The sequence below is a fragment of the Gouania willdenowi genome, chromosome 19 (assembly GCF_900634775.1).
Source record: "Gouania willdenowi chromosome 19, fGouWil2.1, whole genome shotgun sequence".
NCBI classification, from domain to species: domain Eukaryota; kingdom Metazoa; phylum Chordata; class Actinopteri; order Blenniiformes; family Gobiesocidae; genus Gouania; species Gouania willdenowi.
The window spans coordinates 7,431,264-7,457,908 of record NC_041062.1 but is presented as its reverse complement, the minus strand read 5'-3'; the positions used below and the strand labels follow the sequence as shown (position 1 = coordinate 7,457,908).

The following is a 26,645-nucleotide window of genomic DNA, read 5'->3' as shown; positions in this document are numbered from 1 at the left end:
TCATTAAATGTAAATAATTTGATGTTAAATTTCAATCTTATTTCTTCCGCCCACCCATACTAGAAATGTAATCAAATTGTTTATTCATTTATTTTTAACCAAGACACTCATACACGCACAAACACACTTGGGGACGGAACCTATGAAGGTAGATTTGTGTCTTTATTAAAAATTTTAAAAATTACTTCAATAAAAAAAATGAAAAATAAATCACTTAAATCGAAATGAAAAAAAAAAAAACAACAACAAAAAATGAACTAAATTTTTTTTTTTTTTCCTCTCCTGGCTCTGTTTTTTTCATAGTTTTGATATTTTACTTGACACACTGACAGAAAAAGACATACAGATTATTCTATTTTTTGGTTGAAAATATTTTTAAAAGACGCAAATCGACCTCCTTAGGAAACAAGCTGGTTTTTAAAAGTAAAAAAGTAAAAAAAAAAAAAAAAAAAAGTTTCTATGTTTGCCAGAGGGGGGCAGTAGTGCTGTTTTCCTGCCTGCATCTGGAACCTCAAAGAAGACTCCTTCCGCTTTCTCTCGGCTCCCGCCCCGCTCCGCCATCATGAAGTCCTGAACAAAAACGGACGAACAGCCGAACAAAATGGGGAAAACAGCAGCCGGTCACGGAATCCTCCGACGCTGCTAAAGCAATGACAGCACCAGGCGGTGGACGGAGCGGAGTCGCGAGTTTTCGCCTCACAAATATCCAGCCTATTAATGTCCCAGGCGGCTCCTGGCATTACGTTAAACGGTTAGCTAAGTAGCTAACAGCATCCAGGGCTAATCACCGATTTTTTTCTGCTGGAAGACACACTCACAGCTACAGCACAGTCACCTCCTGCTCACTGTTATAGCCTTGCTGTTTAAACTGAACACATTCTGACCCATTCACTGCCAATAATCTAACAGACAGGCCTTTGCAGATTGAAAACTGTCAGATTGAAGCTCCACCATGGCAACGGCTTCTCGTGTAATCCTCCACAGCCTAAATGTGGTTTGTTCCTACTGAGTAGGACACTAAAGCCGAGGACCGGGACTCGCTAGAACCGATTTCAGCCACGATAGTGAGCTAGCTCCAGAGCTAGCGACAGTGGATCCCCAAAGCCACGGTAAGACGTTATTATTAATGATTTAAGATAGCTACTGAAGCTTGATTAAAGACAACACAGAGAAACAGATGGGATCTTTAGTGTTCTCATTCTGAGGATGATGCTTTGGGTAGGTGAGCTATCTCTTGGTCTACAGCTGTTGTGGTGGTAAGGAGTAGATGTTATGTATTTTTATTAATGGTGAGCAGATAGCCTAATTGACTAACCAAGGGCAAAACCCATCCATCTACTGATAGCAACCACACATGGAGCCCATTCATTCTGTGCATAAACGAAACCTGTGTTTTTCTTTCTTTCTTTCTTGTGTATCCCCAAAAAATCATAAATGGTGGCCATGCATTTTTTTTTAAACCATCACGCTTTTTTTTTCTCGCTTTTTGTCCCGTTTTTCCTCTTTAAAATGGATGGCTTCCTAAAATAGCCCCTAAAGCCTGCTTGCACAAAGAATAAAACCTATTATTTTAAAGGAGAACCAGAAATTTCCAATTTGACAGCAGGAAAATCATGGGTTAATTAATGTTATCTGACTTCTAGAGTTTTTAAAATGACAAATTTTGTTCAGTTTCTGGTCATAATGACTGATTTGTGTTTGAAGAAAGAAACAGAAGCTGCTTTTTTTTTTTTTTTTTTTTTTTTGACAAATCCACATGACTCATGCTGCATATTGTGAACTGGACTGGCAGTGTTCAAAAAATGACAGAAATATCTTGGACAATCGGCCGCCCTCACTTTGTCACTTTGTATGTAAATGACTGAATAATAAATCAGGTCAAAAATGTACGTGGTTGTTTTGGACTCTAATTTCCTCGATGAGTCAAGGTTTAGTCATTCATAGTTGTGGCATAGGAAGTGACAATATTTATTGACTTTGGGGAAATGTTGTCAAATAATTTGAGGATTTAGCAGAATTTTGGAAAAATTTGATTTCTTTCAACAATTTTAAAGTAAAAATAACTTCCATATGCAAGCATGAGAAAACTGCAAACCTCTGCAAATATAGTAGCGTTTCAATGAAACGCTTCTTGAATAATTGTAAAGTTATATTTCCAAATAAATCTGTTGAAATATCTATTTTCAAAGTGTATTATTTTGCATGGATGCCAATATTTACGTTTGGATATGATGCAACGATTCAAAATTACTCCCAATTTCTGCTTAATTTCAAGATATAATTCCCATGAAAAGTTTCTATTTTTTGAATATTGCCAAAATTCCCAAGCTCAAGTTCCCATGGATATTTGGCAGATATTTTTACGGCCCTTTGCAACCCTACTGATATGTCCACAATTAAATTATGTGGTCGTTTTTAGTGGCCTTCTTTTACTTTTCCTGTCGGGCCAATTTGGATGTTATTAAGGGCCAGATTTGGCCCCCAGGTCTTGAGTTTCACACATGTGGGATAGATTAAAGTTGAAATTGCGTGCGTGTGTGTTCTTTTGATGCATTCACTTCTTCCTTTTAAACACAAATGCACGGTTGGTTCAGAATTTCAGTGGTTGCCTTATAATTTATGCAATTTTAAGGCTTTTTTAGTTGAATGTTTTTAAGTTTACATCCTTTTTTTAAATGTTGTCATCTGTATATTTTTGCAAATGCACTCATATTTATTAATACTTACACAGAACAAGTGGCTTTATGCCTATTTCAACTTTTCTAACACTTTGCTATTTGAAAATGTAAACAGAAGAAGAATAAAAACTGATGATTAGCCAAAGCTGATGGGAAATTTTAACATTTTCCAGTTATTAACATAGATACTTTATTTTCTGTTAGTAGTTTTGTTTTGATGCGGCTGTGGTACTAAATGTTTTGCATGGAATAATGACTCATTCTGGTTTGATTCTCCTTCCTACTGCAAAATGTTAAGCTGTAGGCTGGTGTGTAAACAAAGGTTTAAAAATTAGATTGCATTCCAAGAAGAAGATTTCTTTGTGAATACTGAAGAATATGTTGAAATAATCTGTATTTATTTCCTAAAAACCCAAGTGTGTTGTTGCAGTGTTGTGACCATAATATGAAAACATGCCTTTGGTTGGTGGTTAATCTGTGCAAACAACAGCCGTTCACCCAGTGTGTGTCTCCCACACGCTCACCAGGCGCTGGCCATGCCGTCGAGTGTGCGGGCCGGGAGCCTGAAGGACCCGGAGGTGGCTGAGCTGTTCTCCAGAGACGATCCGGAGAAGCTCTTCACCGACCTGAGAGAAATCGGCCATGGAAGCTTCGGAGCGGTGTACTTTGTGAGTTGTGATACCTAATATTACTGATATAAACTCTACTTGTAAACATGAGATTATGACACTCAGTTAAAACTTTGTTTTAATTTTTTTCTTTCTTTTGTTTATTCCTTTCTTTGTTTTTTTATGAGGGGAAAAAAGCTACGTTTTTTTTAATAGGACTGCTCGATTATAGAAAAAATTATAATCACGAATATTTTTGTCATAATTGAAATCACGATTATTTGTCAACCAAAACGTTATATATTTTTTGTACAAGACAATGTAAAATATGTTATTTAAACATAAAACAATCCTAATGTTCACCTTTGCACAAAACAAAACACTACTTGCACGTGATGTCTTTGCTCTAGGTCTTCATTATCAAACTCAGTGTTCCCATATGAGAGTTTAATTTGCTTTGCTTGTTGTCGACCAAGCGTTTTTGCTGCATTTCTCCTGCCATGTTTCAAGACCGCTAGCAACAATGTTCCTCATGTTAGCCTACAGGCTAGCTTTAGCCTTGAGATCCTAAATCTATGAATTTTTTTAAATAATTGTTTTTTCTCCATAGTTGTTTTTTTAATCGTCGAGTGTAATAATGAAAATGGTAATCGAATTTCGATTAATTGCACAGCCTTGGTTTCTAAGTTATTTTTAGTGCACATTGATTTTTAGTTTGATCTTTCCTGATGTTTGACATTTTAAGCAGTACGTAAGGGTGACGGGAACCTTACAATAAGACAGCTGAAAAGGGAAGTCAATGGGTGTCAGTAATAAAATGGAAAGGAGGCCAAAGCTTTTGGTTGAAATTAAAAGGTGGCAGCAGAGTGTGTTGGGGGGCAGTAATATGTGGGCGTCCGGGACAAAGAACAGCTTGGCAGGGGTGCGTAACCACTGCTATTTAAAGACAGGTGAGAAGGAGCATGTCTGGAACCAAAAAGGAAAGGAGAGAAGAATTGGGAAGATAATGAACAAACTCGCCTCTGTTACATAAAGGGCAACGTCTAAAGAATTGTTGAAGTAAAAGGAGTGGGTGGTTAGGGCCCTATAAAATCCATTTGATTTTTTTCCAAATTCCTTTTTTTCTTTTTTCTTTTTTTTTTTTTAATAGTTCATTTTTTCAGAAAATATTTGTTTTCAATTTCAGTGAGGAAACAAAATAAATATTAATAAAAATGACCATAATTAAACAAAAATGTATGTGTAAGCTACAATTAAAAGGTAAATACAAGACAAAAAGGAACTACCAGGTCAGAAAATGGATGAATGGATATAAGTTTTATTATTCTTACTGCTCCTTTTTAAATTATTTATAATATGTCATATAAAGATGTATGAGAGCAATTGGAAATAATATGGCCCTAGGTGTTTTTCTTTAAAGAATAAATCTGTTAAAGTGAGTCTGTGACTTAAAGGAATGGGTCTGATGTTTTTAATTCTCCCTCCAAAGGCCCACGACATCCGCACAAATGAAGTGGTTGCCATTAAGAAGATGTCCTATAGTGGCAAGCAGTCCAACGAGGTAGTGTCAGCCCAAGGCTATCATCCTTTTACATTCCTATATCTGACGTGTTCAACTGGAGCGGGGGGGGGGCATTTGCTCCTGAGTCAGGGAATGTCTCCTTGTTTTCCAGAAATGGCAGGATATCATCAAGGAAGTAAAGTTCCTCCAGAAACTGCGCCACCCCAACACCGTGGAGTACCATGGCTGTTACCTGAGAGAACACACAGCCTGGGTGAGTGTGTTCTGAAGCTTCCATAAAGTCCTGATAATGGGCGAAGGCGTTAAAGTTTGTTGTGCGAATGATAGCAATATTAAAGGGGTCCTCCACTGTTTTTACAAATGTGGCCTAAAACCTTTGAAATGTCCTTATCAGAAATTTTTTGCCTAACAAAATATTTCAGATGAATATTGTGCAAAATAATGTTTTTTTTTTTTGGCATAGATCTTCTAATAAGTACATTTCAAGGGTTTTAGGCAGTGAAGTATCTCTTTAAGAAATGTCCTAGAGTGTGCTGACGTAACTTATTTAACACTAACCGTGTTTCTCTTCCAGCTCGTGATGGAGTACTGCTTGGGATCAGCTTCTGATCTCCTTGAAGGTAAGTGCAAAGTCTGAGCTAAATCTGTGAAGTACTTAGGTTTTGTCCCAATAATATCCAAATAATTCTCTTTCCTCACCCAGTCCACAAGAAACCTCTTCAGGAAGTGGAAATAGCTGCCATTACCCACGGTGCATTGCAGGGACTGGTGTATCTTCACTCTCACAACATGATTCACAGGTGACCCTTGTTTTTACAGCCGCTGTGCAGTGTCTGACAAAGCACTTTTTTCTTGTGTTATTGACCCCTAATGTCTCCTTTTCTTTCATCGTAGGGATGTGAAGGCAGGAAACATCTTGCTAACAGAGCCAGGTCAGGTCAAACTGGGAGACTTTGGCTCGGCTTCCATCGTCGCTCCAGCCAATTCTTTTGTGGGAACACCGTACTGGTAAAACCTTTTTACAATTACATTTAGTTAGACCACGTGTCAAACCTAATCCGGCCCTTTGAAGCATCCAATTCGGCCAGCAGGAGAAAGTAAAAAATATGACAGAGAAAACATGAATCATTGTGTGAATGAAACTCAACACTCCTGGTGCTCATATCACATGATTACAGTCATTTTTATTGTTAAACTGTTGAAGAAACTCAAAATTCTTAGGTTTAAATTACTTACCCACTTCAAACTTCTCCGTATTTGGCCCCTGAAATAAAATGAGTTTGACACCCCTGAGTTAGACCAACATTAGGGGTGTGTATTGCCTCGAATCTGGTGATACCATTCGTATCACGATACAATACGATATATCCCTAATCTGTAAATTTGTACACCTTCATGAGAACATTATGTATGAAATATATTTTATTGACATATTTTACACTCAAAACATTGGCTTTTACATGCCATGTGCCAACAACCTAAAATAAAAAATAACATACAATCTGTTTGTGGCTTTTAAACCAACTTTGACTTTAGTGCAACATGACTTTAATAAATGCAGAAAGTTAGACTTTCTTTTTAGTTGTATATTGCAATATATCGCTGAATCAATTTTTGTTCAATACGCCTATTAAACATACTATGAAATGCTGCAGGAAATGTTCAGATTCTACTTGGTGGAGAAGCTTTTATTGCTTTTAGTAAGATTTTCAAATCCTTGATGCTTTTTTTTTTATTTTAACTAATCACTTAGGTTTGTTCCATTTTGTGTCCAACACAGCTCTTTAACACGATCCAAACACCTTTTGGGAAGTGAGAAAACAGTTTTTGTTCTAATAACCCTTTACAGTCACAGTGTAAGTCATTATGTGTTGATGATGATTTTTTGATACTGGTTCAAGGCATTCTGTTTTATACACCCTGGATTCCCCAAAAGGAATTAATGGTTTGCAATGAAAGTCAACGTGAATCTTAAATCACAATTGATTCCCTTATACCAACATACAGCATGTACTCGTTATCATTTAATTAGATGTATACTAGCTCACTCGCTGCCATTGACGTGTAAATACGTCATTTCAAATCCAAACGCTTGCTGCCATTGACGTATATTTACGTCAATTGTGTTTTTCAACAGGGGTTGCTAGGAGACAGTGTGACGAAGTTCTCTCATGAATATCAACCTTGCACTATGATGTATTGACCAACTGGTGCCATGTAGGTGGCAGCAGTGGTTAGGGGGAAAGCAAAGGAAAATGGAGCTATGAGAGTTGATGGTGAAGCTCCCAGCAGCGCACACTCGACCAGAGCATGTGTGGACCTAAGTGGAGTATTGAGTGTTGCAATCGTGAGAGAAAACAATCAACAAATCGGGGCAAGCGGTGAGACTGTATGTCTGGGAGGAGGAGGAGGAGGAAGTTGCGTATGTGGTGACTGAGGGGGGAGAGACTTGGAGGAAGGCCAACATACAGTAAGAAAACCATACAACTCTGACCCAGATAGCAAAATAATAATTATTTTTCCATTAAAAGCCTGGCCTCGGTGTTGTTTTTGTAGTTTTATTGAAGGAAACCAATGTTGGGGTCGCTAAAAAAAATAGCTTCAAAGTCACAAACAAAATTCTTTTTTCTGATGAAAGTAGTTGTGGTTTCAGATTTTAGATTGTCATAGTACAAAATATTCTGTGGGTCTTTAAAAATCAGTCAAAATGCTCTAACATGGCTGGCAGTGAGGGAATAGCTGTTCTGAAAATGGCTGGCAGCCAATGAGTTAAACATTTGATTTTAATTGGGTAAAAAAGGATCCTAATGTACAATACATCAGACCTAAAAACTTGGCAACACACACTTTCTCAATGTGTAGAACGGCTTCTCAACCTTGGAGTCGGGACCCTTTTTGGAGTCACAAGTAACTGCGATGGGGTCGCCAGATGACTTTAATAACCCAAGAATTTGAGCCTATTTTTGCTTGTTTTTACCCTTTTTCTGAAACTACACCAAACTTGCAGTATTTTAACCTATTTTCATCACTTTTTCGTGCCATATTTTTCTGCTTTGGCCACTTCGCCATCAAATTTGAATTCCTTTCCTGCACATTTTGGGTTAGGGTTAAAATATCTAAACCAATTAAAACTCCTTTTAGGTTTAGGTCACTGTTGTTTACATTTGTATTTTATGAGCTGGAGCCACTGGGTGAGTTTTCTGTCTGTTAGCTCATACTCTCAACTCTTTACATGCAACTTCTAAGTACATCAGAGTCCAGCATTCAGCGGCGGGAACTTACTGTACATGAGGAAGTCTCATAATGAGCTCTCACGGTGTAGAAATCAGAAATGACAGGCGGCCCCTGGGGCGCTGTTCTCCGTTTGTACTGAAACAAAAGTAAAAGAAATGAGTGAGCTGTTGTAGCTTAATAGTAGTTGTTTTTGTTGTTTCCTTCACGTAGGATGGCCCCCGAGGTGATTCTAGCCATGGACGAGGGCCAGTATGATGGAAAGGTGGATGTGTGGTCACTTGGCATTACCTGCATTGAGCTGGGTAGGACATGCCCGTATAACAACTGAGTCATTCCAACACATTTTCAGGCCGTCCAACTCACACACTTTGGTCTAAAAAAATTCTGAAAAAAAGAGGAAATGGAGATCATGGGAAATTTATTCTTAATAAATATTATGTTTTAAACAATAAAAGTTTTTATGATCCAGTGATTGTAATATTTTTAATGTCACTAGTGAAAAACTAATAAACAACAAATGATTATAAGACACAGAGGCAAGCTATAATGGCCTCATGTAAAGGATTTTCAATGATTGCGAGTGGTGAAATAACGCAAAGTTTGGGTCCAAAATTAAAAATTAACAAGTCACATAAAGAAAAATAGTTTCATAGCCCAAGAAAGAGTGTCCTTTATACTATAAATTAAGACAGGTATCATTTTTTTCAGATTACATTCCTACATGCAGTCATGGGCCAATGAAAATATGTCGTGTTTTTTCAGATTTCAAGAGTGTGACACCCAAGAACCAATGCATTTATGTGACCAATCCCTAATAATGTGAACAGTCTATGTACATAGCTCAAAGATGATCAAATTACAAGGAGCTGAGGCATATGTAAAGTGGTTTACTGAAGGCCCAAACATGTTCCAGGCCCAAACCTCGACAAACTTTTTCCAAATTTGAGGGACTGGCATGTCCACCAGATAGAATGTATAGCAGATAATTTTTTTTATTCTGAGAGAATGATATCGATATTGCAGCTTTGCGTATCGGCCGATACCAACATTGATACGATATCGGCATGAATCATGCATACTTTTATTACTTTTTTTATTTATTTTTTTTTTATATAAAATTACACTAAAAATGTACAGTTTACCCATTGAATATTATGGAACAATTGGTGAAAATCTGAGAATTTTGAGACTGAAGTGCGTGGGCCTTTTTGTTGGAATGAACCAACTATGTATGATATATGAAAGCATCCAACCACTTTCACTACTTGTTCTCTCTCTCTCTGATATTGCTCCTTATCTGCCGCTCCCTTTTTTTCACGTTATGACTTGGTGTGTCTCTATGTAGCTGAAAGGAAGCCGCCTCTGTTCAACATGAATGCTATGAGTGCCTTATACCACATCGCCCAGAATGAGAGCCCTGTTCTACAGTCTAATCACTGGTGAGAGAATGAAACTTCCTACATCCTCTGTTCATGTCTTTTGGGGTATAAAAAAGAAAAGGAATTGTTCGATTTTTATTCTTTTATACTTTAGCATATGTTGTTGATTTTGGGCTTTTTTTAGTACTGTTGTCTTCTGGATGGCACTCAACATCAATCTAATCTTCAGAGACATAATGAGTTTGTATTTAAATGACTGTAGTTGATTATTAACACATGGCCTGAGATCAACAACTTCCAATAATGAACATTAACAGTAGTTAAATATGAAACACCAATCTCATCATTATTGAAATAATTACAAACCTTCGAGGCAGTCCTCATCGAGGAAACTCTATCCACAAAAAAGTTTTTTTTGCTTTTCCTGACATCAAGTTTCTGTTTTTAGGTCCGACTATTTCCGCAACTTTGTGGATTCGTGTTTGCAGAAAATCGCCCAGGACAGACCTACCTCTGATGTGCTGCTAAAGGTGAGTTTCTCTATAATTAAGGCAAGGCAAATTTATTTGTATAGCGCATTTCATACATAAGGCAATTCAATGTGCTTTACATGATCAAAAAGTGCAACAGCTTAAAATCAATAAGAACATTAAAGTCGGCAACAGAACATTTAAAATCGTCAGTAAAAACATTTAAAATCATCAACAACAGGACCAAAAATCTCCCTCTCAGTCATACACAGTCGAGAAATTAAGGCAAAAACTTTTTTTAAAAATTGTTGGTTTATTTTTTTCTCTTACATTTATTTTTAAAAAAGGAGATAAAAATGAAAAATAAAATAAAATTTTGATAATGAACTGATTTCGATTTTAAATAGATTTTTCAATATACGGTAACTGAAATGTATTTTACCTTTTGTGCAAGACAAAATGGTTGCTTCCTATGCTAAATTAAACAGTCTATGGACTGTTACTTCATTTTTCATTAAAGCTGTGTACTTGTATCTGTTATAGGAGTTAAAATTTGTTTTAAAAAGTACATATGCAAGATATTTCCTCCTCATATATAGTTGGTAACATAGTATTCTTAATCCATTACCTAGAAGCTATAATGGTGTTGAATGCTGAACATTTAGTTTATGTACGTTTTATTCTGCCCTAACAATTGTTAAATTCAAAAATAAAAATACACCTTGCCATCGTGACGTATAGAAAGTTTGTGTTGAGTCTCGACTTTGCTCTGTCCTCTCATTGTTTTACTTCATCCTTCCACGCAGCATCACTTCCTATGCAGAGAGCGTCCCATGACGGTTGTGATGGACCTGATTGCGCGGACCAAGGACGCGGTCCGCGAGCTGGACAACTTGCAGTACCGAAAGATGAAAAAAATCCTTTTTCACGAGGCGCACAATGGGCCAGCGCCTGAAGGAGGTGATGAGGAGGAGGTATGAACGATGCAGAGGCAGCTGGTGAAGAGCTGCACATTCAAAGATACTCGGTTTTTTTTGTTCTCTCGAAACAATGTAGTGATGGATGTTTTATCTCTTTGCACTTGCAATTTTTGATTCAGAGTGAATTTGGTTTAGTTCTGTATTGAATTCCATCGTTTCCAAAGTCCACAGCTAAAGAACGCTTCCCTTAAGAGGAAGTGACAGAATTCAGAGCATGTGTGCGAGGAGGACCTTCCTGTACAGCTCTGGCTGCTTTAATGTTGCAGCTTGTTGAGGAAAAATCACCCTCAAAGGAAAAATATATTTGATCTTTTTTTTCTTTGTTTCAGGACGTGGAGCAGTATATGTTGCGCACCGGCACAGTTAACAGCATGGAGAGCTCCCACTCTCTGCCCTCCATGTCCATCAGTGCCAGCTCCCAGAGCAGCTCTGTCAACAGTTTGGCCGACGGCTCTGACGACAGCGGGGAGATGGCCATGATGCAGGAAGGAGAGCACACCGTCACCTCCAACAGCTCTGTGTTGCACAAGCCCCTGGTCAGTACCAAGGATCTAGGAATATTTTGTAAACAATTTGAGCCCGTTTTTGCTTATTTTTACCCTTTTTCCGCAACTACACCAAACTTGCCATATTTTAAACTTTTTTTTTTTTAATTCTTGCCATATTTTGGCTTCCTTTAATGCATTTTTGCTATATTACTGCCATTCCTGCCACTTCTCAATGCCTTTCCTGCACATTTTTTTTTCACTTTCAAGACATTTTCAGCACTTATAAACCCCTTCCATCACTTTTCCCACCTATTGTAGCATATGTTGTCCATTATTGTCGCTTTTAACCTATTTTCACCATATTTTATGCCTATTTTTTTTTACCAATTTAACCACATTCACGCTTTGCCAGTTTGAACTAATTCTTCCTACATTTTAAATTACCCCCTCCCCCCATTTCAGCCACTTTTAAGCCAATATTGACACTTAAAACAAGGGATGTCCTGTTGCAACTTTTTCACTTACCAATATTGATATTGCACCCTTGAGTATTGGCCAATATCGATCCAATACAATATCAGCACGAATCATACATACTTTTATTATATATTTTGTAGTGTGGAATGTTAGAAAAGGCTTGATCAAGTGATGTTACTCAAACAGAGAACAATAGTCAGCAACAGTAGGTATGAGAAAAACTGACCCATATATTATTAACCAATTGGTTACATAAATTTTAACCTTCAACATTATATCTACAGTATTCTACAATTGAATAAATATAATATATATCGGAGTTTTTAGATGCAGTCCGATAAAATCCGATATCCAATATCAGCTCGGATCACCCCTACTTAAAACCCTTTTGGCCACTAAATACTATGGTGCAAATAATATACTTTGCGGATAACAATGGATATTATTCAGATAAATGAATAAAGGTGGTTGTCACAGATTCATAGAACAATGGATGATCATTTTGCTGATACAAACAGCATATGCGTGTGCATGGAAACAGACAATAATGAATACATTTGTTATAATCATTACATTACAGTCTTGCTTTGTGTCACTTTTGGATTTTGTGGTGTAATTGGCTGTTTTTGGGACACTTTATTGCGTGCACACTTGAATCACCAACTAGATTTAGAAAGGAAAAGACTGGGCCAGTTAAAACGGGAAGTTACACAGCAGATTTGCCACTTCCCGTGTAAATTAGAATTTTATTACACTGCTTGATATTGCATAAACAACACCAAACAGACTGCCAAAGCAGCAGGAGACACTGAAAGAATAAAGTTATCACTGCATTTTATCAAATCTGTAGAAGATATTAGTGTTAAATGTTTTTGACACATTTTTCTCCACTTTGCAGAGTCATGACAACATCTATGATGATCCGTATCAGCCGGAGCACGATTCGCAACGTGAGGCATCTTCTGCCAGCAGTGGTGGTGGTGGAGGAGCAGGAGGAGGAGGTGGAGGGGGGGGGAGGAGGAGGAGGAGGAGGAGGAGGAGGTCGACGTAGACGCGGCCGAGACCATTTCGCCACCATCAGGACGGCCTCCCTGGTCACCCGTCAGATCCAGGAACACGAGCAGGGCTCCGCCCTCAGAGAACAAATGTCAGGGTGAGGTCATGGCTGGGAATCTAGAGCACTAGTGTCAAACACAAGGCCCGGGGCCAAATCCGACCCGTAGGAAAACATTAAAATGATAGCAAAAACATGAATCATTGTGTAACTGATTCAGTTGGTGATATCTCAGTATCTCTAAACACATAAATTCAATGAAACTGCACAAATATTTCCCCAGGTCTCACAGTTTTTTCAACGCTTATATCACATGATGGCAGTCATTTTTAATCTGAAATTGCTAAAGTACAATTTTCTGAAATATTTCCCCAAATTAAAAAAAAATTGGTCACAAAATCAAGGAACTTTAATTCTAGCCCTTTACAGCATCCAATTTGGCCCCCAGGAGAAAGTAAAAAATGGCAGAAAAATGTGAAGAATCAATATGTAAAATGTAAATGATCAACTAATTTGATTGTAGATATTGCAGTACCTCAAAGTTCACAAGTTCAATTAAACTTTACAATATTTGCGAAGGGCTCACATGTTTATATGGCAATAATTTTTTATTTGTTTTTATTTTATTTATTTATTAATTTGAGCCTCATATTACGAACTTATTTTACATAACAAAACAATTGTGCTCAAAAGGAGCAAGAACAAGTTAAAATAACAAATAATAACAATCACTACACAATAAATAAAACATCACTACACAAACTTTACACTCATGCAAACACATGCATGAATCTGCGCTTGCACATTTTTTTAAAATGCAAATTGTTGAAAGAACTCTCAAGAATGATACAATTCCTCATTTTACCACCTATATTCTGCAACCCACTTGAGATTAAACTGGTCCCTGAACTAAAATGAGTTTGACAGCCCTGATCTAGAGCCTGATTAACTGTGCTTGGTGTTTTCACAGGTACAAGCGGATGCGGCGGCAGCACCAGAAGCAGCTGATGGGTCTGGAGAACAAGTTGAAGGCTGAGATGGACGAGCATCAGCTGAGGTTGGACAAAGAACTGGAGAATCAGAGGAACAGCTTTTCAATGGAGGGAGAAAAACTGTCCAAGAAACACCAGGTGATCCTGGAAAAGGAGGTGAGCTGGAATCTGTGTAGACACTGTGTTGGAGTGAAATGTTACATACTGCCTTTAGAGCGAGGTTTTTCAGCCTTTGTGTTGTGACCCCATATGGGGTTGCCTGGAATATCTAATAATGGGGGGGGGGGGGGTTATTACTGATTTAAATAAAATTTTTGTAATTTTTAAAATTATTATTCTTTATCAAATTAAAACATCACACACGATCTCAAACTGTATTTTATATTTTCACTTCTGCAAATATAAATCTAATAAAAAGTAATGCATAAAAATAAATAGTTAATTAAATAATAATAAAAAATATAATCATATTTTTGTAATTTTTTAAATAATACCATTTGTATTCTATATAATTACTATAGTCTATTATTTTTTATTCTATTTATTATTAAATATTTAATGAAATAATAATAATTATTATATTTCTGTAATTTTGGGAAAAAAAATCCATTGTTAAAACACCACACAATCTCAAACAACTGGATTCTATACTTTAACTTTCTCAAATATAACTAGAGTTTAAAATAAAATAAAATTTAAATATACTAAAAATAAAATAAAATCACAAACATTATCAAAAACTAATTCCCAAAAAATAAGGTCTATGGGGTCACCAGAAATGAGTGATAGGCAAATGTGGTCACGACCCAAAAAAGGTTAGGGACCTCTGCTTTAGTCTGTCATGTTGTTCTTCAACCATTGTTATTGAAGGGTTTTGTGGATATAAATGAGTGGATACGAGTTTTCCATCTGGAAACCACTTAACTCTGTATGTAATTTTCCCAGACAAAGGGGGTCTTGACTGAGGAGAAGAAGTTCCAACAGCACATCTTGGCTCAGCAGAAGAAGGAGCTGACCAGCCTACTGGAGTCCCAGAAACGACAGTATCGCCAACGTAAAGAGCAACTCAAAGAGGTGCGCTGGTGTTAAACTACGGTATATTATGTCATCATTCGGCGCTTTACTTACTTTTTTTAAATTGCAGGAACTTAATGAGAACCAGTCGACACCAAAGCGGGAGAAACAGGAGTGGCTGGTGCATCAGAAGGAGTGTCTGCAGCAGCTGCAGGCAGAGGAGGAGGCCGGCCTACTCCGGAGGCAAAGACAGTATTATGAGCTACAGTGTCGTCAATACAAGAGGAAGATGCTGCTAGCACGCCACAACCTGGAGCAGGATCTGCTGAGAGAGGTAACCCACAGCAACAAAGCAGACAGTATTTTCTCAGCTATTGAACGCACCGCTGTATTGGCCGCACCCTCAACTTTAAATGAAAAAAATAGTGTCCTATATACTGGAAAATACAGTATATACCTTACAAAAAAAAATTACTAGAACAGTGCTTCCCAAACTGGGGTACGTGTATCCTTGAACACATCTCAGGAGGTACACAGAAACATTTATCAGTTTATTTTTTAACATTATAGATTTAATTTAATGTTGGTCACAGACCAGAAAAGAGTTCTGCTCTATCCAAGTCATTGTCGTTGTATCGTTGGGCAAGGCACTTCACCCACATTGCCTCGTATGAATGTGGTTTGTGTATGAGTGTCGGTGGTTTTCAGAAGGACCGATGGCGGACTATGGCAGCCTCACTTGTCAGTCTGCCTCAGTGCAGCTGAGGCTACAATAGTAGCTTACCACCATCGTGTGTGGAGTGAAAGAATAATGCACATCAATGTAAAGCGCTTTGAGTGTCTATGAAAAAGCGCTACAAAAAATCCAATGCATTATTATTATTAGTATTATTATTATTATTTGTATTAATATTAAACAAGCCTGCAGACACAAATAGATCATTTATAACATGAGCTAAAGGGGTACATGTGGCAATAAAGTTTGGGAAACTAGAATGAACTACTTTCAATGTTTGTTCATTAACCAGCTGGTTGAGTGAAGCAGAATACATGTTAAGTTGTAAATGAAAAATAAACATAATGTAAACTTCTCCGCTGTCTGTGTTTTTTGCAGGACCTGAACAAAAAGCAGACCTTAAAGGACCTGGAGTGCGCCATGCTGCTGCGTCACCACGAGTCCACCCAGGAGTTGGAGTTCCGTCAACTGAGTTTGGTTCAGCACACGCGGGCCGAGCTGATCCGCACGCAGCACCAGACGGAGCTCACCAACCAGATGGAGTACAACAAGAGGCGCGAGCAAGAGCTGCGCCAGAAGCACGCCGTGGAGGTCCGGCAGCAGCCCAAGAGCCTCAAAGTGAGTGAGAGCGCTCAGATGTGTCCTGGAGAGAGCCCGCCATCGGAGGGGCGGAGCCACAGCTGGGACGGGCAGGACGAAAGCAGTGTTGGGTTAGAGCTAGAGAAAGAGAGCGATGTCGCGGTGGGCGACGCGTCCGATGGAGCAGACGTGACATTTGACAGTTTTAAGGATGGAGTAGAGGAGGTAGAGTTTAGAAGTGAAGATCAGATTAAAGATAGAAAGGAAAATGAGGAAGAGCAGAGGGAGGTTGAGGGAGTGCAGTGGGACGAGGAGGAGGATGAGGAGGAGAACACGCATGTAGGCGCTACAGAAGAGGAGGGCCGAGGCGTGGCTGACGGATGTCCCTCTGAACTCATGTCGTTCCTGTCCCCGGAAAAAAGACGAATCCGTGAGCGAGAGCTCGACGACTTGTCCGAGTTTTATTTCCCCAACTCTCCTGAGGAGCTGGAGCCCATGCCCGTCCCACCCCCTCCCACTCCGACACCCTCCCACGCGTCTTTCCCGTCCCTCCTGTCCCACGCCATCTGCCTCCTCCTCTCTGTCTCTGCTGCTGCTCAACCTTCCAACCTCACCCTGCTCCTCCTGTGTGTGTTCCTGCTCTCCCTGCGTCGCTCACCCCCTCTCCCCTCGCTGGCATCCGTCCTCCTCTCGATGGAGCTGGCCTTTCTCTCGCTCTTCTTCTCCTACCTGTTCCTTCGCTCCTGCTGCTCCCTATCTTTCTCCACCTACCTGTCCCTCAGCCTGTGGGCCAGCGGCGTCTTAGCTCTCGCTCTTTCCTTCAATTTGGGGATTTATTACATCCCTATGATCCTGATCTCCTCCTCCTTCCTCAGCTCGCCCTCCCTCTTCCTGTCCTTGTATCTGGTCGTGGTGCTAATCGTCCGGCCCGCCCGTGATTTCCTCGAGCGCGCGCCGCGTAAAATCAACCGCCTGTGCATGCGCGTGCTTTTCCGCCTCCCGCGGCCCCTGTTCTCTGTGTGTCAGTCACTTGTCGGCGGCATGGCTGAGCGCAACCTTTACGAGATGTTTCCCAAAGCCGGGCGTAACTGGGGCGGGCGTCAGTCGAAAATCCCAGTTCCCTTAAAGAGTTTGCCCTTAGAGGTCCAGGCACGCTGTGGAACCACATCTCCAGTAGCCAAAGGCCTCTCTTGGCTCAGGCATTTCAGCAGACGCCCTCTTGGGGTCTTCGCAGACTTGGCTAACGCTGTAGTGCTAAAACTAGCCAGACACATCGTGAAGAATCTGCCCCAGTATGTGAGACACAAACTTCACACTCTAGGCCTCCTGAAGACAAAGACCCCAAGCCGGTTGCCCCGATTGTTGCCCCGAGAGGACAGAGAGAGAAGGCAGAGGGAGAGGAGGAGGAAGGAGAGGGAGAGGAAGAGGAGGGAGGAGAGGGAGAGGATGCTTCGCAACGAAGCACGGTGGGAGTGTGGGTTGAGACGAACCTCGTCTGAAAGGTTAAGCAGGGGGAAAATGCGTCCGTGGAGATAATGAGAGCAGGAAGTAGATAAAAGGAAGCTCATGCTGTTGATTATTGGTCACTTTTATTAAAGTGGAATCAAACACACACATACTAGGGTGGTTCACAATTTTGTGGTATATATATAAAAAAAATTCCACATTTTGCCAGATCGCAAATTTACCTTGTTCCTATTGACATTTTGAACCTCTGTACCAAATATTGAGCCAATATAACGTCAGTAAAGGGTGGCACTACGCTCAACCGAAGAATGAGTAACTTTAACATTTATCAGAAACTTGAACAATATAAAGAGAAGTATAGTGATTAATAGTTTCTCCCTGCATTTATACTAAATGAGTAATTGTGCCACCCCTTAATGTGCAGCAATTGAGATTGCAACGTCAATTAGAAAAAGGTAAAATATGATATGGCAAAATTTCATGAAGATACATTTTGTGAACTACCCTAACACACATCTTCAGCGTGTTTGAGCAATTCATTATTGTGCTTTTTGTAAAAGTTAATTTCATTTTTTATTATTTTGCTCTTATTTTGTAAGACAGATTTTTTTTTTTGGTTATTTTTAAGACCTTTTGTGCAATTTTTTTTTTTTTTTTCTTCCTCAGTTGTTTTATTTGATCGGACGGGCTGTTTTTTGTGTTGTAGAACAAATACGACAGTGTTATAAAGCTTTAATCAGTTCACCCTCTAAACAATGCTGTGACAGAACTGAATGCACAATCCGTTCACTAACAGCATAAAACACCAACACTAACTCCATAAAAATGCAATAGATGAAAAACATATATAAAGGGTAAGTCATTCCATCAAGTTAATTTGACTTCTTTAAGGTTTCATTTTATCAGACGACTGTTTTTCAGGAAATTTTACTTTAATCTCCTGACATGTTTCGACTGTTAACTGCCAGTCTTCTTCAGAGACGTCTGCTGATCACTTTGATGCGTCCTTGACTCCCGTAATAATTCTAGCAAATTCTTTTTGTGTTTCATTTATCATAAATGAAACCTTAACATAATATTCTGAAAGAAGACACACTGAACGTTTCTGAAGAAGACTGGCAGATGAAACATGTCAGGAGATCAAAGCAAATTTCCTTAAAATTTGTTTTCTGAATAAATTACATCTTAACATTTGAGATTCATCAGTTTGAGGTGAACACGTAACAGATGTCCTTAATATTATATTAATTTAAAGCTGTTTTTTGCGCCTTTTACAATCATCCAGTTAGGAATGACAATGTCTATATTTAATGAAGTATAATACTTAAAATTTTACTATTTGCACAATATTGAATTTCTAGTGGGGGCAAAGTCTTTAGTGAAGTAGTGAGATTATAATTTGAAATAAGCCTATTTATGTTTTAGAGTAGTTTAATTTATGGGAAGCCATATAAGCAATCTTTTGGAGACGAGCAATCGACAGAAAAGAGGAGAGAGAGAGAGAGAGAGAACTACTGAACAAGTGTCTGGTGATCAATTTTAGTTTGCACTGAAGCCAAAGTGTTTTTTTTTTTAAATAGACTCAAATATATAAGAAAAGTCTTTAATCTCTGGGTTCTAGTGCTTTATTTTGCCTTCGAGATTATTTTAGACAGTATGATGACAGAGTGCGGGGGTGGGGGGCCACACAAGTTTTTTTTATTCACACTTTTAATCAAAACTACCTTCGTCACAAGAGTTTTCAAGATTTTGTTCCAGAGAGAATTCCTACTTTGGCCTGTGTGGTGGTTTTTTGATTAGAAATGAAAAACTCTGTCGTGTATACTTTGTCCTCATGTGCAGCTGTAAGCAGTGATTTCTTTATTTAAAGACGGCCGTCAAAACATTTCTGCTCTGCTCGAGATGAATCAAGTGAAACTTGACAGTTGATAGTGTTTGATAATATATTTTTTTTATACCAAAGTGACTTTTAAGTAGTTTTAACGGAAGGCTGTAACAGGGATTTGAAGGTTTGTGCATCACAAATCAACTCCATGAATGAAACCCAGCAAGTACTTCATTTTGTCGTCCTTTGGAATAATAATACGTTACGGTGTAATTTATTCACTTTTTTTTTTGAGTTACATGTTATGACCGTCAGCTGCCAGTCTTCTTCAGAGGCATATGCTGATTGCTTCGATGTTTCCTTGACTTCCGTGTAATTATTCAAGCAAGATCATTTTGTCAAAATGACAATTTGAACTTGCCGGAATTAGGATACATCAAAGCGATCAGCAGACGCCTCTGAAGAAGACTGTCAGTTGACGGTCTCAACATGTCAACAGATCAAAGTAAAATTTCCCCATGATTAAAAGGTGTCTGAATAAATACAACCATAATATATTATCCATTGAAACTCAGTTTAAAGTGTAAGAACGACCCGCAAAGGGCTTTAAAAAAGGCAGGAAGTCCGTTTCCCCTGCATTGTTTTTGTTTTGAATGTAACTTATTTGCCATGAATTTACATTTGTGTTATTTCCTCTGTGTATGTTTACACGTTTTGCATTCTGTCTAAATGTTTTTACAGAGTTATATCACAATTTTATCTTATTTAATTTGTGCTGCATTTCCGTGTCCTTTTATTCTCATTTATAGCTGCATGTGTTGGCATACTGTGTTGGCCATGTGCGCCAAAGTTAAACGTTTTGTCATACCTACAGGTTTTTATTTCACCAAAATAAATTATTTTGTGTTCAAATCATTGTCTTCGTTCGTTTCTATGATTTGTTTTTGTTTCCATTATTGTTTCCTGTGTTCCCACACATGTTGTCGTTTGTCACGCTGTTCTCTTCCAGTCATTTAACATCCAACCATAACATTAGGACGGCTGACAAGGGGATGTGATTATCAAGATTGATAAGATTGTCAAGATCCTGACCCTTTAAAACACAACATGGGCAATGGCACGCATAAATGCATAACTCCAAAAACGCACAAAACAACCGAAACATGCAACAATAAAAAAGTATTAAAACATAACTAAAAAATACACACAATTACATAACAAAATAGAAAAATACACACAACTACATACATGACAAAATAGAAAAATACAAGCAAGTACATACATGACGAGATAAAAAAAAAAAAATACAAAAGATTACAGACAAAAACGCACAGAACCCCAGAAAAACATGTGCAATTACAAACATGACAGAATAGGAAAACACAAATAATACTTCAAACTACACAGAATGCAACAATAAAGTGTTAACAAAACATCACAAAAATCTAATAATAAAGATTCCAAAAATACACAATTACATACATGACAAAATAGAAAAACACAAAAAATACTCCTCCTTTTAAGTTCCTCACTTAGTTTCTACCGTCTGAAGGTTGTTGGAAAGATTATGGAATTTATGGTTTACCAAACATTGTTTTTTTTTTTTAAACCAACACTTTTTTTGAACAATATAATAATTGCAGTTTGCTGTCAACTTCCTGTTGTAACAAAGTGGAACTTCTTCCCCTTAAGATCTGGCAGTAGGTAAGTAAACGAAAGGCCATATGTCTATTTGATACTCACACCAAGTAATACATTTAGGATTGAGGTACAGTTTTCATGGAAAGAATTTAGAACGCAATGTAATTGAATAAAAATTGTGTTTGATTCAAAATCTTTTTGAAAAATAAATATGAAGAAATGATCTCCAAGAAAGCATTAATTGATTAAAAAGTTAAAACAAACACATGAAAATGTTTTTTATGCTATGTTTTGATGGCTAAAAAGAAAAGATGGCTAGTACAGGGTTGTCAAACCAGATCAGAAAAATCCACATTTTTGTGAAGGAAATAAAATTTTGACCAAAAATCCTGAATGTTAAGCAATTAGTGAAAATTCCTTAACTTGGCAACACATTTTCTCAACATTTGCAATGTAAGCCGCCAGAATTCTGTGGGACATTTAGCGAGAATTTTACAGGTTTTTGAAAACAATTGTGATTTAATATTACCGTAAATAATGTAGTACTGCAACCACCATTGTATTTTATCTACAACTTATATGGTTATTTACAAAAAGTCCTGTTTTTGCTATAATTTTACTTCAAACAATATCTTCCTGGCGGAACTAACTTGGCCTGCGGGCCTTGAGTTTGACATGTGGCCTAGTAAATTTAACTGCTTTAAAAATAAGTTTTGGGAGTTATTTTTTTTAAGAAGTAAGCATTGAAAAACTAAGAAAAATGTTTTAATTGTCAAAGCCAGGCTAAAGCAACCTAATCCTGACTCGGGAGCATCCATCTTGGCAATTCTTGTGTAAATCTCTGGATCCTTGTGCCCAGCTGCCTCCATTCTTCTTCTCTCTCCTCCAGTCCAAAGAGCTCCAGATAAAGAGACAGTTCCAGGACACCTGTAAGATCCAAACCCGCCAGTACAAAGCCCTGCGCAACCACCTGCTGGAGAACACGCCCAAGTCGGACCACAAGGCCGTTCTGAAGCGTCTGAAGGATGAGCAGACCCGTAAGCTGGCCATCCTGGCCGAGCAGTACGACCACTCCATCAATGACATGCTGTCCACTCAGGCTGTGAGTAAGGCAAGGACACGTCGTTCACTACACACTCACACCACACCAAGCACTGCTGAGCCTGCCTGGAAGACCCCTAACCTGCCTGAACTCTCCCAAACACCCCCTTCCACTGGATTCCTGTAAAAATGGCGACACCTTTTAGCCTCTTCCTTCCTTTACCAAACTTAAACTTACATGTTACAATGTTTCGATCAATCAGTTAAGAAGGACTCTTCAGTGTCAAGACAAACCCAGTAAATATGTTTAACACAAAATAAATGTTGATGATAAACTAAATTTATTAGAAGGCAGCATACAATAAAGTTAATTTATTAAAATCAATTTGAAGAAAACAAAAGCTTATGTGGGTGTTTGACTAAAATATATACCTTCCATTCCAATTAAGAAGGGTTTGGTGGATGCACTGATGAAGCTTGCAGGGTTCAATACCTCCAATAAACTGAAGAACCACTGGACTAAAATATTTAAGACTATCTCTGATATCCCTTAAAATCTAAATAAAATCAATGTTGTCTCAGAACTACAAACTTGTATCTTTATGCACAACTTCTGCAACATCTGGAGCTTTTATATTCCCACATCCTGGTGTGTATCACCAAGAGAAAGCCCCAGATAAAGCCATTTGTATTGTTAGACTTGTACCAATAGTTTGAGGAGACAGATTGGAAAAAGATTACATGAAATCACTTAAGTCCTAGTCTTTTAAACTAAAGTTACATTTTAAGTTTTATTGGATGAATACTTTTTGAGATATGGCTAATTTAGCTCCCTGTAATTTAATCAACAGTAAAAATAGATAAATAAATAATAAAAAATCAACAAACTGTATTTTAAATAGCCCATTTGTCTTCACTGTAAAGCTGTAGTCAACATTCTGTTACAAAGTACACGTTTAGGCGTCATTGAAGCCTCAAACATGCAACAATAATAGTTGTTTTCATATTAACATTATCATTCTGTCAAATAATAAACCTGTGCACTAAAACACAGAATCAAATACGTTGATAAAATACACATAAATAAATGTACATTAGCTATAAAAGTGACTAAAAGTCCAACTTGTTTGCAGTTCACCTTTTCTAAGCCTTTCATTTTCTTACCTCATCAACACCAATCACTAAATCGCTCCATTGTTCCATAAATCCATGTTTCATTACACTTCATCATGTGACTTCATCACAGCTGCGGCTGGACGAGACCCAGGAAGCGGAGTACAAGGTGCTGCGGATGCAGCTGCAGCAGGAGCTGGAGCTGCTCAACGCCTACCAGAGCAAGATCAAGATCCACACAGACACACAGCACGATAGGGAGGTGAAGGACCTGGAGCAGAGGGTGTCCATCCGCCGGGCCCTGCTGGAGCAGAGGGTGAGATGAGAACGTAGAGCCAGGAGTGGAATTTCTGGGTGTTACAGAAGGTCTCGTATGCACACGAAACAAACACACTTTATAGATGGTGCAGGTGGAGAAATTATTCAAATCAATTATTCCAAATCACTGCAAACTGTTAATTTCCTCTTTTTACGAAGTCAATGATAACTCGAATATTTGTCTTTCCTTAAGAAAATGCAAGTGAGGATGCAGGTGCTGGCCCGTGTCACCGAACACAGCATTAGCATTAGCTTAGCATTAACGTTAACCTAGTATTAGCTTAATATTAGCCTAGCATTAACATTAGCCCAACATTAGTATTAGCATTAGCCTAGCATTAAAGTATTAGCTTAACAAGTATTAGCTTTGCATTAGCCTAGCATTAGCATTGATATTAGCATTAGCCTGGCATTAATCTAACATTAGCCTAGCATTAGCATTAGCCCAGCATTAGCCTAGCATTAGCCTAACATTAGTTTTTCATCAACCTAGCATTAACATTAGCCTAGCATTAGCTTAACATTAGCTTAGACACATTTGCCTTGCCTTAGCTGCTCCAGATTAAAAAAATTCCAGGCTAGACAAATTTTCAGGGTGTGGTATTTTCTACACTGTATTTCTTTGGTTTCTCCCTAGATCGAGGAGGAGATGTTGTCTCTGCAGAACGAGCGCTCAGACCGGATACGCACCCTCCTGGAGCGCCAGGCCACTGAAATCGAGTCCTTCGACTCAGAAAGCATGCGACTGGGCTTCAGTAACATGATGCTATCTGGCATTCCCAGTGAAGCCTATCCCAAGCAGGGCTACCCCAACGTCCCGCCCCCCAGCTCTCGCTCTGCGGGCCACTGGAGCCATGGCCTCCACCCTCAAAACACACCCTCGCAGCAGCACTCCCGCCACAGCCACAGCAGCAGCGGTGGCGGGGGGGGGTCGGGCGACCGCAGGAACGAGTCCATGTCCTCGCACGGTATAGGGATGGCTTTGGGCCTGGGTCGTGACGGGAGGGAGGTGCACCATTCCTCTCACTCCTCAGCCTCCTCTTCCTCCTCCTCCTCCTCGTCTTCCTCCCACCACCAACGCCACCATTTGCCCCAGCACTACCACCACCAGAGCACCCCCCAGCTGTACCGCGAGCGGGAGAGGGATCGAGATCGAGAGAGGGAGCGGGAGAGGGAGAGGGAGTGGGCTGGAGTGCGAGGCTCAGGCGGAGACCTGGCCCACCAACACCCCATGCCCTTCTCCCATCACCTGCCCTCGCGCTCCTCCTCCCAGTCCCTGGCCATGCTACCTCCTCCGCCACCCGCTCCTCCCTCCATATCTGGCCCTTCCTCTTCATCCTCCTCCTCCTCGTCTTCCCAAGGAGGGATATACGGAGGTGGGGGTCTTGCTGTGCGAGGTGCCCCCAGTTTAATGGCCCTGAGGAACAGCCCCCAGCCTCTGCGGCGGACGGCGTCCGGTGGAGGACCTGGAGGCGCCGGAGGCAGCGATGGCGTCCTGAGCCGAAGCACCTCCGTCACTTCCCACATCTCCAACGGCTCCCATCTGTCTTACTCTTAGATCAGAGGAGCAGCAGCTGGCTTTAGGGGTGGGGTGGGAGGGGGGGCATTAGGTTCATCTCACTCTTGTGCACTGATCCTCACTTTGACTGAAACACTTGATATAGATCCACAACCAGAACTTTTGTAATATACAAACGATCCAGGACAGAAGTCTAAAAAAAAAAAACTGGTGCTGAAGAGGTTTTTCCAGATGTCCTGCTACTTCAACGCTCCTTTTTCCACTCTGCAGAGAACCTGATAACTACCCACTCAGTGCAATCAGCCGCGTTGAAGCACAGAAGCATCTGCAAGTTTTGTTCATGACAAAAGTTAGACGACAAGCCAACTTTACTGATCTGCAACCTGCCTGTTGAGACTCAGGGTGGGGGTCGAAAGAAATTCCTCAATTCTCCGACATCTAAACACCACAGAGGGGGAAATGTACCCAAATGTAATAAATTACAACAGTCAGGTGATGATACTAGTTCGATGTTCAATGTTTCAATCAGTCGCTGCCTACACAGAGGTGAGAAATGACGTGTGAAAGAAGGGAACCATTGGCCCATTTTTCCTCCTGGAGCTGCAGGCCGAGCAGCCGAATGCTCGTCTATGATATTCTATTCTGGAATGGAGAAAACGAGAGGAAGAGGAAGAAAAAAAGAAGAGGAAGGTGATGTTTCGTGGCATCGTGTACGTACTTGTATTTAGTCGGTAGTGTCCAGATATTATCCAGCAAGCACTTGTGAACCAGGACTCAAAGAAGCGCGGGAGGAAAAAAAGGAAAGAGGAGACTTTTAAAGAAAAAAAGACGAAAAAAAGATGGCTTACTTTAGTCTCCAGTCTGCTGGAGTTTACAATCCATATTTTATTAATTTACATCTGTTGATGTTTTATTGACTTTTTTTTTTTTGTAGTAATTGTAAAAACAAAAAAAAGAGATAAAAACAACAACATGTTGCTTGGATGTCACCCATGCCTTTAAGAGGTCCTTAAAGGGGATGTCATCGTGCCATCAGATATTTGATTTCGATGACAGGAAGATGATTTTAAACTGAACACACCTAGTACACTGAATGTTTGTATAAAGTCAAAGACTTCTAAAAGATGGAGCCGGGATGATGTACAGACAAAAAAAAAACTTTCAGGCATTCATGACATCATGACATATTGAGTATCTCAAACAACATAAGTGTCACTCTAATGCATGAGATAGATGTACAAAAAAACAAACATTTGTTGACATGACCAAGGTGTCGCATCAGTTCAAGTTTCACCCACATTTGAAAGCACTCATCCCGCATCATTTCATCTTTGCTGTACATATATATGACAACATTCAAGCAATTCATTTGGTTTTATAGAGGAACAAAAATGAAGATAGACATTTTTGATGAGTATCAAATTCAAGGATTTTAGATCAAAAACTGCATTTTTCTATAGGTGTCAATATTACCATAACTAATCCTGCTGTAATTGTTGTTATCATGGTC

The 26,645-nt window shown here is 39.2% G+C and overlaps 1 protein-coding gene across 3 annotated transcripts; it reads left to right on the top strand.

Moving 5' to 3' along the window:
- Positions 1-509: 509 nt before the first annotated feature.
- Positions 510-26,339, top strand: taok2b (TAO kinase 2b). 3 transcript variants are annotated; one of them, XM_028477103.1, is made up of 21 exons: positions 510-1,109; positions 3,206-3,346; positions 4,776-4,847; positions 4,960-5,061; positions 5,383-5,428; positions 5,512-5,608; positions 5,703-5,816; positions 8,253-8,344; positions 9,388-9,481; positions 9,870-9,951; positions 10,698-10,865; positions 11,201-11,407; positions 12,735-12,837; positions 12,869-12,989; positions 13,861-14,038; positions 14,828-14,956; positions 15,027-15,230; positions 16,011-16,250; positions 22,034-22,246; positions 23,432-23,614; positions 24,254-26,339. In XM_028477103.1, exons 2-21 carry the CDS (start codon positions 3,215-3,217, stop codon positions 25,172-25,174), a joined length of 3,498 nt encoding a protein of 1,165 aa, XP_028332904.1. In that variant the 5' UTR covers positions 510-1,109; positions 3,206-3,214; the 3' UTR covers positions 25,175-26,339. The 3 variants fall into 3 exon arrangements, with proteins under 3 accessions (XP_028332904.1, XP_028332903.1, XP_028332905.1); XM_028477102.1 differs by lacking the exons at positions 22,034-22,246; positions 23,432-23,614; positions 24,254-26,339 and having other exon boundaries at positions 16,011-19,794; XM_028477104.1 differs by lacking the exons at positions 510-1,109; positions 3,206-3,346; positions 4,776-4,847; ... (5 more) ...; positions 23,432-23,614; positions 24,254-26,339 and adding an exon at positions 6,907-7,189 and having other exon boundaries at positions 16,011-19,794.
- The last annotated feature ends 306 nt before the right edge of the window (positions 26,340-26,645 follow it).

Coding starts and splice junctions, on each gene's coding strand:
- taok2b (XM_028477102.1), top strand. CDS start 3,215: ATGCCGTCGAGTGTGCGGGCCGGGAGCCTGAAGGACCCGGAGGTGGCT. Junction 3,347..4,775: donor GCTTCGGAGCGGTGTACTTT/GTGAGTTGTGAT, acceptor CTCCCTCCAAAG/GCCCACGACATCCGCACAAA. Junction 14,039..14,827: donor AGGTGATCCTGGAAAAGGAG/GTGAGCTGGAAT, acceptor TAATTTTCCCAG/ACAAAGGGGGTCTTGACTGA.